The 15,106-nt window shown below is 45.8% G+C and overlaps 1 protein-coding gene across 4 annotated transcripts in view; it reads left to right on the forward strand.

The window, feature by feature from the left end:
- The window catches only part of KMT2D (lysine methyltransferase 2D), a 1,692,256-nt gene that overhangs the window by 537,541 nt on the left and 1,139,609 nt on the right, over positions 1 to 15,106 (forward strand). For all 4 annotated transcript variants that reach the window (XM_086963706.1, XM_086963708.1, XM_086963710.1 and 1 more), the window contains exon 11: positions 5,402 to 6,468. In XM_086963706.1, coding sequence (XP_086819832.1) covers positions 5,402 to 6,468 — 1,067 coding nt within the window. The remainder of the gene's footprint in view (positions 1 to 5,401; positions 6,469 to 15,106) is intronic.

The raw sequence follows: 15,106 nt of genomic DNA on the forward strand, positions 1-15,106 counted from the left end.
GGCAGAGTGAGCTCCAATACGCTTGGTATCTATACCTGCCTCTTGCATGACCAAGCGCACCCACCTGGCTATGGTGGGGGAAGAGACTGCATTGTGTGGTTTTCGCAAGGCAATTAACAATTGTTTGCCCGGAGGACGAATATCTAAAGTCCTATCTTCATAAGTTTTCAGCCATTGAACAACACACAATTTTGGAACATCCACAAAAGGCGGATACGAATTTGTTCTTGATGCAGATTTTGTGCGACGCCCCACTGTAAAAGCAACTCCGTCCGGGGAAAAAACCTGAGCTGAGATGTCCAAAGCACGAACATCTGACACTCTCCGACAAGATACCAAACATAAAAGCATAGCCAACTTGGCCGAGAGTTCCTTCAAGGACAGGTACCTATTAGGCTGCCAAGATCGAAAAATGTTCAAAACCACATTGACGTCCCAAAGGACCGAATAGCGAGGTTCTGGGGGTAACGACAACCGGATCCCTCGTAAGAGTCTGCTCACAAAAGGGTGTTCCCCAACCGGTGCCTCTTCCAGCGGATGATGAGCCACTGAAATCGCTGAACACAGTGTTAATTGTTCGGTACACAAAGCCGTCCGTGGCCAGCTCCGCCAAAAAATCTGAATGGGAACGATTCCCGCGACCAAGGGATCCAAGTCCCGTCGAAGACACCAACACACCCACTTAGTCCAAGCGGATTTGTAGCGCTTCGCCGTGCTGTTTGCCCAGGCCTTTGACAAAAGTCCTTCAGCTGATCTCGAAAGGCCCGGGAGCGACCAGCGTCGCCGGAAAGCCTCCATGCCATGAGGCGGAGAGAACCCTGAACTATGAGATTATGCGGCTCCCGATCCGGATTTAGTAGTAGGTGAGGAAACCGGAGGAGTAGGATTGGAGAGTCCCAAGAAAGTTTCAGAAGAACTGGAAACCAAACTTGGTATCTCCAAAGCGGCTTCACCAGCACCAGCTCCACATTCTGTCGGCGAACCTGGGCCACCGTCCGCACCACCATTGAAAAGGGGGGAAACGCAAAGGGCCTCTCCCGACTCCAATCCTGGAGGAATGAGTCTGTGGCTTCCGCTAGAGGATCCGACCTCCAACTGAAGAACCTCGGAAGCTGATTGTCTAAGCGAGACGCAAACAGGTCTACTGAGAAAGGGCCCCACCGATCGTTCAGCCACTGAAAAACCTAAACGTCCAACATCCACTGACTGGAGTCCCGCAGGTGTCTGGAATGCCAGTCTGCTACCTGATTGGCCTGGCCCAGTAAGTACTCTGCCGTCACGGATACATGATGGGCCAGACAGTAGTCCCAGAATTCTTTCGCTAAATCTGCCAGAGCTCGGGACCGTGGACCTCCCAGATTTACGTATCGCACAGCTGAGACGTTGTCCATCTTCAACAGTACACACACTTTCGCTGATTGATTACCAGATCTGGGACTGACCCGAAGATCGCCCGACCGTTCCAAGCTTCCATGTGAGACAGCCACCTGGACATTTCTTCCTTCACCTCCTCCGAGAGAGGAACCATCTGGTCGTAGGACATTCCTCTCCGAAGATGATGCACCTTGAGGCGTTGAAGCGCCCTGTAATGAAGGGGCCCCGGGAAGATTGCCTGGATGGAAGACGACAGGAGCCCCACCACCCTGGCAATCTGCCCTAAGAAAGTCTGAGTCCTTGCAATTGTCTGTCGCAAGACATGTCGGATCTTGGACATCTTCCGCGACGGAAGACTGAGTGATGCCTCGACGAAGTCTGACAAACCCCAAGAATACCACCCGCTGACAAGGCACGAGGACCTATTTGTCTCAGTTGATGATAAATCCCAGCCCCTGCAATAGGGCAACTGTCTGCTGAAGTTGAGAAATCAGTTTTTCTGGGCATTGCGCCATCAGTAGGATGTCGTCCAAATAGGCAATCTTCCGTATACCCTGTCCCTGCAGGTATTCCACCGCCGGATGCAACACTTTCGTGAAACACCACGGGGCTGAGGAAAGTCCGAACGGAAGGGCGGTGAATTCGAACACTCGATCCCTCCAGACAAACTGTAGAAAACGGCGATGAGGGGGATGAATGGGAACCACAAGGTAAGCGTCTTCGAGGTCCAACTGAACCATCCAGTCTCGCGGAAGGAGGACATCCCGGAGAAGGTGCATCCCCTTCATCTTGAAATGCCGATAAACCAACCACCTGTTGAATTCCTAGAGATTGATTACCGGCCGCCTGCCTCCATCGGTTTTGTCCACCAAAAACAGATTGCTGAGGAACCCCGAGGGATGTTGAGTTGATTGACGAACGGCCCCTTTGCGAAGGAGCTCAGACCTCGTCGTCTATTAACTGCGCATCTGACACTGAGAAGACTATAGGGCGTGGGGCACCTACCTGCTTGGGCTGGTCGTAAAACTCCTTATGGAACCCGCAGACTGTTTGTAATACCCACGAGCCCGCTGTGAGCTCTGCCCATTCTCTCTGAAAGGCCGCTAGCCGACCGCCACGCGGGTCCTTCATGAACTTCGCCAGGAAGGTGGCCATCTTGGCGTCTAATTCTGGCGTCAGGGCCACTTAACCTTCCAACGAGGGCTTTGGGCACTCCCCACGCAGACACCCCCTAGCCTCTTTCTCTAAAGGCTCGTGCAGGCGACTCGCCACAAACTTTGCCACCTTGTCACCCGGGGCCCAGGCTGCGGATCGCGGATGGATGATCTCACCTGGATCCAGCATGCCTGAACTGTCCCGAGGCAACTCTGCGGCCGAGCTCGAAGGCCGCCAAGAGCGCACTGACTCCTCATCTGTGTCCGGGGATTCCGCACCGGGAGATGGAGGAGCCGTCCCCAAAGCCACCGAAGGCTCAGGGGCCTTGGGCTGCACAGGGGGAAGGGCGGTCGCCTTTGCCAAGAAAGCATCATGCAGATGCTCAAAGGCGCCCCTATCCACACCCTGACTAGAAAAAATGGTTAGGGGTTCTGCCCACCTCACCCTCCCGTACCTGAGCAGGAGACATCCACGGATGAAAAAAGTAGAAAAAAATGGTACTGAAGGGATCAATCCACTTTTATTTCTCAAACAAGAAACAATTAATTTTCTTGTGAATAGCAAATTAAATCAAAGAAGCATATCCATAAATTCACATATACATATATGGGATGGCAGCCAGAGAGGCACAACAGAAAAACATTATATATACAACACATCACATGTACATTCTATACAAATTTACAACATATATAATATCAAAAACACTTTTATGTACCCTAAGGAAAAACAAAATAATTATATATATATGAGAAAAATATATATATACATGCACCAATTTACAAATGTATCTCCTCTTACGATCTAACGGAGTATACAAAAAAGGTAGTCCCAACAGACAGGCACCAGGGGGTTAACACATATACCCAACCTATATTTGTGTAGGTGCATCAATGAATAAATCAAATTTTTGTTGTATTGAACTAAGGGACTCCATTCAAAGCCAAAGGTGTTGACGCAGTCGCGGTCGCGTTTCAGCCAGATGATATAGGCTTCATCAGGACATGGGTACTCTCATTTGCACGGCCCTGTCCAAATCTAGGGCAAATATACTCGGTCAACCCACAGCCCACCCGGAAGGGTGGGGTAGGTGCCACCGTCTCGGCTCAAGTCTCGAGAAATCTTAATCTCTACAGTGTGTCCGCCCAACACAATATATAGATTCCAAATTGTATGGTTCACAGGAGTGGCTAAAGTCACACGCTCTTCCTGAGGTCTCCAAATGTAGCACTCGCGCGAGGAACCGGTGTCCGCTAGCAACGTCTTCCTCCACACCCTGAGCCCCCTCTGGCAACCCCTCCCTGCAGGGCTTCTTCGGGGCAGGGGGACCCTCCCCTGAGGGACCTGGGAGGACTACTGGTGCTCCCCCTTGAGCGTGAGCAATGTTTGCGTCCTCCTCTTCACAATGCGCGCTGAAAGGCGCTCTTCCATAGGACCCACCACCTCGGAGACGCATCGTTAAATGGAGCTGTCCACCGCATGATAAAACTCCTCATCATTTAAATAGGACTGGAAATCATCCTCAAAATAATAGTCCTGTTCCATGGCCAAAGGATATAGACCTAAGAGTCTTCCAATTACTGCCCAACCAGCGTGGGAGTCAACCAAAATATGGGCAGACCGAAAGACTGCAACGTTCTTTCAGAGCCAGAAACTGGCAGATATAGGGCGCACTCGACCCCCACAGTGCACCAACCCTCCTCAAGGGACCGGGTCTGCCTACCTCACAGCGCGCCACCACACAAACAAGTACTCTGGAGTGCAATTCCTGCCCGCAGGCGATCACCGCGGTCTAACCGCAATACAAACCCCAACAGGGGCGTTCAAATAAATATATTGGGCAATGCAGACCCGGTAACCCGGGCGTTCAGTGAGGCGGCAAAAGGGCAAGGCTCCGTCGCGATTAATCTCCTCAGCGCTGCTCCTCTCTGAGGGAAACCGCGCTGAGGATCAACGAGACGCAGCAGCGCCCTCTAGTGGGTGACTGCGCACCGCACTGCAACGAGGGGAAAAGGAGACCCGTTAGAAGCGAGAAACGCTTCAGCGGCTCGAACAGGGCTCTGTGGAAGGAATAAATAGCACCGGAGGGCCCCGGCCCCCAAACACAATGTTATTCTACTTCCCAAAAGCATTTTACACAATACAGGGAGAGTTAGGAAAAAACACTTAACTGGCTGCGTGAGCAGCGAAGAAAGAGGAGGAAGAGAAAGAAGGGACTCCCTATCTAGCGTTAATGGACATAATGGAAGGACTAATGTTGTGGATTGCTACGATGGAGTGATGAGAGTTTTAGTTACCAAAGACTTTTATAACGTTTTATGTGAAATGCTTTACTATGTATCTGTGTACAAGCATTTTTTTGGAAGCTTTTCTGAGGCTGCTGTGTTTTTGTGTTAAGAATAAAGAGCTGAGCAAGAAAAGCATAATCTGAGCCTCCGGTCCTGCCATAGAATTGGTTTTAATAAGGTTTTTTTTTGTAAGAAATATTTTATTGATATCATCAAATACAAATCCACACCAACGGGTACCAAACTGATCGCCACAGTCCATGTCACAGTGTAGGTTAACGTCTCAAATTAGAATCAGTTGAACATCACAGTGATAAGCCCAGCATGCATTTACACAGGCCCACCAAAGTACCATCCCACCTTCATCCTTTCCCAGCCTCCCACCCCGCACAAAAAACAGATTCAGATTATTTCATGCTTCAGCAGTCTCTGCAGACCCTTCTTCATCCTTATAAGTTCAGTAAGTGCTCATTCATGTTTTGGGTGAAGAGCGTTGTTTCTCACTATGGAGGATGATGTTTACTTTACGTTTTTTTTTTCCTGTCTTTCTCATTCACCACTAAAATTGTCTTTTTTTGTTTCAGTTTCTGGCACAGAAGAATCTGGTTTGCCACGTGCTGCTCTAGAACCTGCATTTTTGGGTGCCAAATTGCAGATGGGAGTGGACAAGCTCGCTTCCCCTATGGAGGATGTGTTCTGTAGCCCTCCTATGGCAAAGGAGCACAGTGCGGATTCTGCAAATCCAGGATCACCAGTTCACGAAGAAACACTAGACACGCGGCTCTCTCCTCCAAGAGAAGAACGTTTTATTACCATTTCGTCTAGGAAGGATAAGGAAGTGGGTGATCCATCGGAGGTGGTTTTTCGGGAGCAGGACCTCCCGGCTGGCCTGCTGACTTTGAGTAACTCTGAGTCTAGAGGTAGTTTTTTGACTTCCCCATCGGAAGCTTTGTGCTGTACTGTGCTGCACCCGTCTCCGGCATCACCATCTACTTTGTGTCAGTCAGAGACTGGACTCTCTGTCAAGCGGGACGATCCACAGAGCTCAACTCCTAGTACGGACAGCACAGAAGCAAAGTCTTTCCTTCCCCACAGTCCCAGTGGGGCAGGGTGCAATACCCCTGTCATTTTTGCCCATGATCATAAAAATTCTGACTCAGAAATGCTTCTGGAAACAGAAGAGTGCTCACACCCGACCCCTATGGAGGTTTTTTCAGCAGACAATAAGCTAAGCCGGACAGAAAGGAGTTATTTCTCTGAAATGGAGCTCAACACAAGGACCAAGTCACATGCCATCAAATCGGACATCGTAAACGAGATCTCAAACCTCAGCCAAGGCGACACAGCTGGAAGCTACCACTGCTCTGAGCCGATGGGGAATGAGATCTCGAATCTGAGCCAGGGTGCAACTTCTGGAAGTTCCCATGGCTATGACCCAATGGGCTCTCCAGATCAAGAGGGAGGCTCGTTGTCCATGGATCTCTGTATGGTGTCCACTGACAGCTTGCAGAAGGATGACTGCTTGCTGCGAATATGCACTGACTCCATGCCAGAGATGGATGACTCGCAGCACTTTGACTCCTCTGGGATGAAAATTGAAGGTGAAAAGACACGAAGGAGAAGCTCCCCTGGGAGATCGCGGGTAAAACAGGTAATTTGGGCACATATTACATCCAAGGCTCAATTTTAAGTAAGATTAAGTGAATTTGAAAGAGGGTGGTTTACTCTGTCTGTGCTTCGTACCAGTATTTTGAAACTCTTCAATAATATTCGATATCCCATAGGACATCAACAGTGAGCTGGGAATGCTATATCTTCAGTGGAGTGGAAAAGCTATGTATAGGTCTTGTTTCTGCCAGCTGCTTGGGTGGGTATAAACTTTAAACCACTGATGGTGTACGCTCTCCAAGATGTTCCTGAATTCTGCCAGAACGTTAATTGATGAGCTTAAACATTACTTTGAGGTCTCCTGCTTTTTTAGGTCGAGCCTGAGCCAGCATGCATGCGCTGCTCTGCGAAACTTGTTGTAGTGTAGTAGTGAATAGACGCCCCACCCATATTTGCCATTGTCTTGTGCCATTGTCTGTCCTAAATGCTGGCTTCTGATTTGAAAATTGGCTTGTTAGTTCCTCCTAAGTATCGCCTTCTCTTCATGTGTCACCTTTCATGGCGACTGGCCCCTTTACTTCGGTTGTTACACTGTACATGTTATTTAGACTGTGAGCACTATTTTCTTTATTCAGTTTCTCTTACTGCAGGTACGGTGTGCTTTGGTGCTTTCTTCCTCCCGCTGCCTTTGGCCCCCCCCCTGTTGTCCAGGACGCCTTGCATTTGCAATGCAGTAGGTCTCGTATTTAGTGGAGTTTGAGCTATTGGCATTGTAAATAAAAATGCCTTTTATTTAGGTCTTGGTTTTTAAAACATAAATAAAACATATTATTTACAATGCCAATAGCTTAAACTTGCGTAAATGAAAGATCTATTGCATTGCAAATGCTTGATTGAAATGTAATACAAGCTGTTAATAATCCTACTGTAGTGAGTAAAGTTTTTGTTATGCGGTATGAAGCGCTGTTTTGTAGATTTCACTATCGAGTGGTTGGGTTTGCTATTTTGTTTGAAATTAAGTTTGAGTCATTGGAGTCCAACACCAATTGAGAAAGTTTGACTCACTAGAATGTCATCTGAAATCCCACCATGTCCCAGTAGGAGATCACCATGTTAGATAAAGTTTTCTGCTGATGAGTTTTGAAGTGAGACTGAACAGCAGCGTAAGTTGAAGGCTTAATGTCCTGACAGTTAGTTTTCCAGAGATACGAGGATGGGAGATAGCATACTTAAACGAATTAGGTGAATATGATAACCATATCCAAAAATAAAAACAGAGGTGTTCTCTGTGGGCTAAGACTGGATTAAAGAATTCATCTTTTGTGGATATGTTGCCGAAATATGTTTCTAAATTGTTTTTTAAATGTTTGTACAAATTGCCCATTATCTGCTGGTCAGTCAAGCCCCGCCTCTCCAAGGGGACGGCTGTCAATCCCTATGTTTAGACTTCACCTCCTTGAGGTTAGTCACTGCCCTCGGGCACCTCTTGGCACCAGAGGAATGCCTCAGAGCTGAGAAGATATCCATCCAGTGGCCTCGACCCTCCAGTCTGTAATCACAAACCTTCAAGGCTAGCTCCTCCGTCAAGGCTGAAGCCCTCAACAACCAACTCCAAGAAATGGCCTATCTTCTAGAAAATGCAGCAGGAGCTGGATAGGAAGCAGCTGTGTATTTTCGTCCATCTGCACACAGGCAAGATCTCTGCTTTTGAAAAGACTATGCCTAAGAAACGGAGATTTGCCTTTGAAGAGGCTTCATGTGTGGACTATTCAGTTCCTCCACTGCCCTGCAAAAGACCTTCACCACCACCTCTGTACCCTCCATCTCCTATGACGTTCCCTCATAGGTCACCGGAGTTCTGCTCCGATACAGACAGCTCTAGCCACTACTCTCCAGCGGAGGACTACTTTCCTTCAGTTTACCTGCTTACCACAGACGATCCTTGGGACAATTACTAACTGGATCCTCAGAAGGACCCAGATCTCGACCATATCCGTGTCTAGGTCTGTCTGTCGGATGAGAACACAGTCCCGGGAACACGTAATGGGGATATGACAATGGTATAAATGTCTCGTTTTAGATCAAATTGCTGTGGTCGACACCAGTATACTGTTCAAAGTTATTTAATGAAGCAACAACAGAAAAACAACCATCCGACACGTGTTTTGTCACAAAGGGAATTGTCCCGTGACTCTTCAGGGCAAAATCTCTTGGGAGTACTATACAAGATTTCCGGAAATCGAGAGGGAACCAGTGTCTTACTGCATCCACCACATGGACAACAGCAGCACGCAACACCTGCCCTCTCGCTCCATCCCAGATCCTGGATGGACACTAACGCAATGCACTCAGGCTTCTATTATTCTGCTGCAGTACGGCGAACCTGCCCACTCACTCTCTCCAAGACACTGGATGGTCTAGATCACCGTTTACCTAGGCCTTCAACACTCTCCCGCAGTCTGGCACACCCGCCCCTGCTTGTCTACACGAGACATTGGACAGAATTGTTACTCTTCCCCTGAGGCGTCTCGTACTCTCTCGCCATCTCTTTTACACGTTGTACCTGAGACGTGTATATTACTCCTAAGAGATCCTCAAGCACCATGCTTCATCCCTCACCACTCAGTCATCCCTGATCGGCCGGGTTGGAAATAACACTGGCCTTGTGGGACCACTTTCTCTTTTCACTACGCCACACAGCCCTGAAGTCACTGGACAATTCCCTTTGTGACGAAATACCTGTCAGCTGGTTGTTTTTCTTTTGTTGTTGCTTCATTAAATAACTTTGAACAATATACTGGTGACGACCACAGCATTTTGATCTAAAACAAGACATTTATACCATTGTCCTATCCCCATTACGTGTGCCCGGTACTGTGTTCTTATTACTTTTGTGGGTTCTTTGACTCACACACTCACTGGGGTTATAGGGGAATTCCCCAGACCTGGCAGCACTGTGTATATTCTGAGCATAGTTAACACAACGCCTTCTAGTCTGAGCTCCAATCTTCCTGTTTTTACTAAAAACTCTACATCTAGATATGCCCGTCAGATGACATCACAGTGCTGTCCAATTGAGGCTGCCTTTCATAAGGTGGAAACGCTAGTCAACCAAAGGATAACTGTCTTTAATTACGCTTTCCAAAATAAAGCATTTTCTCCAGTCCTCCCTATGCTGAAGGGGATAATAACTTCTGCCCCTGAGATCTTAAACGACCCAGTCAAATCACCGGCGGTAACACACTGCATTGAAAAAATATATAAGCTGGCATCCTCTGACCAACTTGACATCAGTGGTCACGCCTCACTAGACTTCCTGGTTGTCACCACTGCCAGGAATAGGGAAGCAGCACATGCCGCAGGTGACGCTCTCTGCCTCCTGAAAAGTAGAGCAAGTGTATTCATGCTGCAAGTAAGAGAGTAGTTGTAAGTGCGGCAACACACTGGTTTATGGCCAGTTTGGTAGGTCTTCTCCCGGTCAGTATGGTAGGACTCACTGGAAGGGGATGGAGGATCTCCCTGTCCAATACCGCAAGAGAGGGAAGGAGTAGTAAAGGGGGTGAAAGCCATCTTAATCAGTACTATCGGGGACTTAGCGTACATAGCAGGCAGATGTGTGAACATCTCAGTTATATTTCAGCTCTTTTCCTGGCTGCGTGTATCAAGCCAGAGGTATAACAGCATCTTCTCAACCTGGCTTTCGATAGGGAGCAGCTTTTAGGACAGCAGGTTGAAAATATGCTAGAGAAATAAAAAGTATTACAAAACCTCAAGAGCGACCCATATGTCCATGTGAACTTGCTATTTAGCTGAGTAGCTGGCAACAATTGTTCACAGGGAACTCATTTGGAAATATAATCATTTTCATCTCTATACCTGATCTAATTAATTAATCGCAGTATATTTGATGTCAAGAAAGTAGCCCGTAGAATCTAATAATTTCTGCTCACTTCAGCCGAAGTGAGTAATCTATTTATTCATCATCACAAAACGATTGTTATCAAAAACACAGACTTATATCTTAAATGCATTTAGCAGTGTTGGAAAATCAGTGACAATTGTGACAAAATGAAGTGACCAGAACTAAAAACATAAAGTGACTGTGTTCATTTAAAAAAAAAAAAAAAGGGTTATTGGAAAGAAAGGATGTCTTGGTGATTCAGATTTGATTATTCCAGAACAAGGACTAGATTCTTTTCCAGTTCTTATCAGACTATCTTTTACGGTTGTCGACGTTTTGACCCTCTAAGGATATGGGACTCGCTTTAGGACTGGGAATTCTTGGGGACTAGGGGCTCTCAAGCGCTGGGTTAGCTACGACAAGGACGTCTTATTCACCATGTCTTTCATTGATTCAGGCAGCTCAGGAGAAATTTGTACCAAGCATTGACTATTGATGCCAACCTCAGGTCGTCCTATAATGAAGGCCGAGTCTGAATGCAGAGGACAGAATAGTCTGTGTTGATATTTTAATCAGTGAGCCGATGGTGCTAAGATGAACAACTCACTGCAGTCTGGTGATGTAACGGCTTGCCACTGGAGAAGCACAGAAGGATCATTGCTTCTCTCGTGACTCTGGTGATTAAAATCTGCCAACAGCGTCTTTATCCAAATTGCGCCTGCTCGCGAGCCGTTACATCACCCGACTGTGGTGAGTTGTATTTCTTGGCACCATTGGCTCTCTGATTAAATTATCACCATGGACTATTCTGTCCTCAACACCCAGACTTGAAACGTGGTAGACAACCGTTAAGGATCGGAAAAGAATCTGGTCCTTCGTCCGGAATATTCAAATCAGAATAGGCCAAGACATCCTTTCTTTCCAATAAGCCTTTTGTTCGAGGCATATGAGCTGTAGATCATATGCTTTAGCATAGATTGCCATCTGGTGTTGGGTTCGGATGTTTGTACTTTGTTTTTGTTCGAAGAAGTCTTGTAGTCATGAGGTAGGTGACTCTTCCTTTCGGTGATAGTGCACAAGGGCATCAACTCCATCCTTAGATTGTTTTTTTTCTGCCTTCTGGTTCAGATGTGTATTGCTGCGCTCCGGTCTGGTACCGTTTTCGGGCCCCTTCAGGGCAATCCACTGCCCTCGACGGTATTCTCTATTGCGATCCTCATTCGACACACATGGTCTCACTTCGAAAAAAACTTTCCATCGAAAATCTCGGCCTGCCTGTTTCGACAGTGCTAGCAGTCAATGGAACGAACTCCATTTAAGCTAAATTTGTCGTGCTAAATTTCCATGCGCCGACTTGCACGAAGTCTGCAACTTCTGCTTGTCCCCGGAACACCACGGGAAGGACTACAATGTGTGTCAATCATTCCGATCGAAAAAAAAACACTTTCATAGTCTGGGTAGATGCCACGAAATGCAGCATCAGAGCGACTCCATTTCGGACATCGTCGGAGAACATTCCGGTATCCAACATTCAGCTCAAGAGACAGAGTAAGAAGAGCAGATCTGTGTGTCCGAGGCCTACTCAGACATGGAAGAAGAGAACAAAATCACTACGGGTCAGCGTACCATGAGTACAGATCCCCCTGTGCCCATTCCTCATAAGGCCAAAAGTTTCAGTCCCTCCTTCGCCCTCTGGTTCAGGTCAGCTCCGACAAAGTTTCTGATGCCACGCCCTCCGGGCTGGCTCAGAAACAAAAGGAGGAGCCTTCTGGCCTGTGCTCGCGCCAGCCGCACTCCGATGCCGAACTGACATAAGATACCTTCGGGACCTAAGATTCCACCTTCGACTTGAAAGGCTTGGAGCTGAAACCCTCCAAGCCCAAAGATTCGGAGGTGAGACATTCCAAGGCTAAAGACTCGGAGCCAAGACCCTCCAAGGCCAAAGACTCTGAGGAAAAAAAATCCTCAAAGACCAAAAACTCTGAACTGAAACACCACAAGTCCAAACATTCAGAGCCGAAACCATTGACTGCCAAAGGCTCGGAGCCGAAACCTTCGGCGACGATATCTCCACGGAAAGACAAAGGCACTCTCCCCAAAGAGCCTCCATCTAATGAACCAACTTTCGACTCAAAACAGAAAAAGCTGGATATAAACCCTAAAACAGGACCTATTCAGGCAACCATTCCAAAGAAACGGAAAGCTGACTTGCCAGAGGACTATCATATCCCTCTTAAGAAGGTGGGCACTAACCCCTCTCCTCCTTATATTCCACCTCCTTCTCCTACTCCTAACTTATTACACAATTAAATTCACCGCAAGGCCTATTACACCTGTCCCACAGGATTAAGGGAATGGAAATGGGGATGAGGATCAGGACACTGATGCTTGGGAAGATTATCACACAGATCCAAGTACGGCTAATGACCCTAACTTGTATCCCTCCAGACCTTCAAAGGAAATCCCTGGAAAAGCAATCCTTTTCTCAATATTACTGCGTCTCATACATCCAGAAAGTCTTAATAGAAAAGAAAACGTTTTAGATATAACACCCACACTAAAACGTAACGTTTACACTCTTATTATTTTGCATATAAAATGAAGAGGAATCTTTCCTTACATCACAGATTAAAATTTCAGAAAAACCTTCTGAAAGCATCCATCGTTAAAAACATGTACAGTATATCACATTAAAATAAATGTTCCCAATTTCTCATTAGACACAAAAAACAAAGGAACTTATATATATATATATATATATATATATAGACACAACCTATTTATCACTTAATCACAATACATTATATAATCACAGTACATTATTAAGTCACATTATTACCCCTTCTCTCAATAACTTCAAATGTTCCCGCTACACATTATATTGATCCAATAGCCTTACAGTATTTTCTAACGGGAACTACAGTATCCAAATTTTTGTATATCTGTTATTCCCTGGGGCTCTATTTGGATTCTGTTTTTCAATGCGTCGACGCGTTTCGGTGTTGTACCACTGATACAGTAACACCTTCTTCAGGACAGGACAATTCAAGGGGGTCACCGTTTCCAATTTAGGTATCCTTTCTGTATATATAGAAAAATACATATCGGTAAAAGGTGAAGATGCTAAATGCTCTCCTCATTCACATTACTTACTAGTCTAATGTATAAGTACATTCTAATGCATCTTGTTGTTTTTATTTCATTTTCCCAGTTGCATATAGTTTTTCATATGCGTCTAAAATTCTCGTGTACTTCAACATTTACAGACTAACTTTTTTTACATGTGAGAGCTCGCCTTACGCTCCGTTACATTTTAGTGTTGGTCTGTTTGCCTAGTGCACCCACCATTCACTACCATCATTCATTACTATTCCACTTACTCGTCTTATTCTGGAGTAAGGGGATTACTATCCCAACTCGGGAGTGAACTCTTCTCCTATGGGGCTTTATCTAGGATATTTGTTTTCTAGTTAAAGGATTGACCCACAGTAGAAAATTGAGGGTATTCAGATTTTTTTCTTTTTTTCCATTTCTCACCATTGCCCAAGTTAACAATTTCTACAATAAATTTACCTTTAGATTAGATATGTGGCCCAGGTTGATATTCCTGTCTCACTTTTCTTTCAATCCAGTTGTTGTTTTTATCAAGGGTGAACCTAAATATATAGATACATGACCTTAGATGTAATTTCTGTCTTTTATTTCTTACTCTTTTTCTCCTGTATTTATATTTTGATTTACCTTTGAGTAGAGCACATAAATCAGACTGGACGTCTTGTTTTGCTATTCTTTTTTTTCTTTTTTCTCCTTTTGGTGGGAGCTGTGGACTTCTTTGTATCCGCTACCGAAATCTATTATGGGTTTATTAGAATATACCAGTTATTATCACCATCCCCACCGGTTATGTGGCTGTCCTTATTTAATTGGGTTACTTCTTACATTTGTATTTTAAAATTCTTGTATAACGAGGGATAATGTGGTCCGGTGCTACTCCCAGTTTTGTAGTCCCACTTTTCTTGAACTGGATATGCTCTGTAGATTGAGGTTTGTGTTAGTAACATTGATAGTGCCGTCATTCTGCTTTCATTACACTACGTCGCATATTTTATCGTAGTTCTAGGGAGTACTAAATATTTCTCCACGTTCTTGCTCTCATTTAATGAGGATGCATTTGCCCTTCTTCCGCCACCCTCTTAGCTTAATATCAGGTTCGACTGCGTGAGGTAGCCGTAGCTTATTTTTAGGTTGAAATTACTTTGCCATCACTTCTTAGTACCCTTCCCCATGAAGGGATCCCATTACTCTTTCCATTTTGTTTATAGCATGTCGCATTTTTTATCGTACTTATGGGAAATGCACATTATTTTTCCCCATATCGTTACCGTTTTTTTATAGATACAAGGAATACATTATCCATTCTGCCGCCACCCAGTTAGTTAAAGTTCAAATTGGCTGCGTGATAAAGCACTATGCACAGAAGCAGTGGGGAAAGCAGTAGCTTTGTTTCACCCTAAAACTGCTCCACCTTCACTACTAAGTATTCTTCGCCGCTACAGTTTGCCCGCCCACCGGGTACACTAACCTGATTTCTCGTGGGTCCGTACTTCTGCCTCATTTTTTCCTTTCTGATACAGCTCTGTTTACTCGTTTTTATCGGGTGACTAATCGTTTATAATTGTCTACAGCTGTTTAAACGTTCGCGAATATGCACATGCGCATAGCCTTCCTTTATTATGTTTTCTAGCGCCGCCATCTTAGAATGGGGTCTATGTTTCGTTTT

This window comes from Lissotriton vulgaris, chromosome 1_1 (assembly GCF_964263255.1).
Source record: "Lissotriton vulgaris chromosome 1_1, aLisVul1.2, whole genome shotgun sequence".
Classification (NCBI taxonomy): domain Eukaryota; kingdom Metazoa; phylum Chordata; class Amphibia; order Caudata; family Salamandridae; genus Lissotriton; species Lissotriton vulgaris.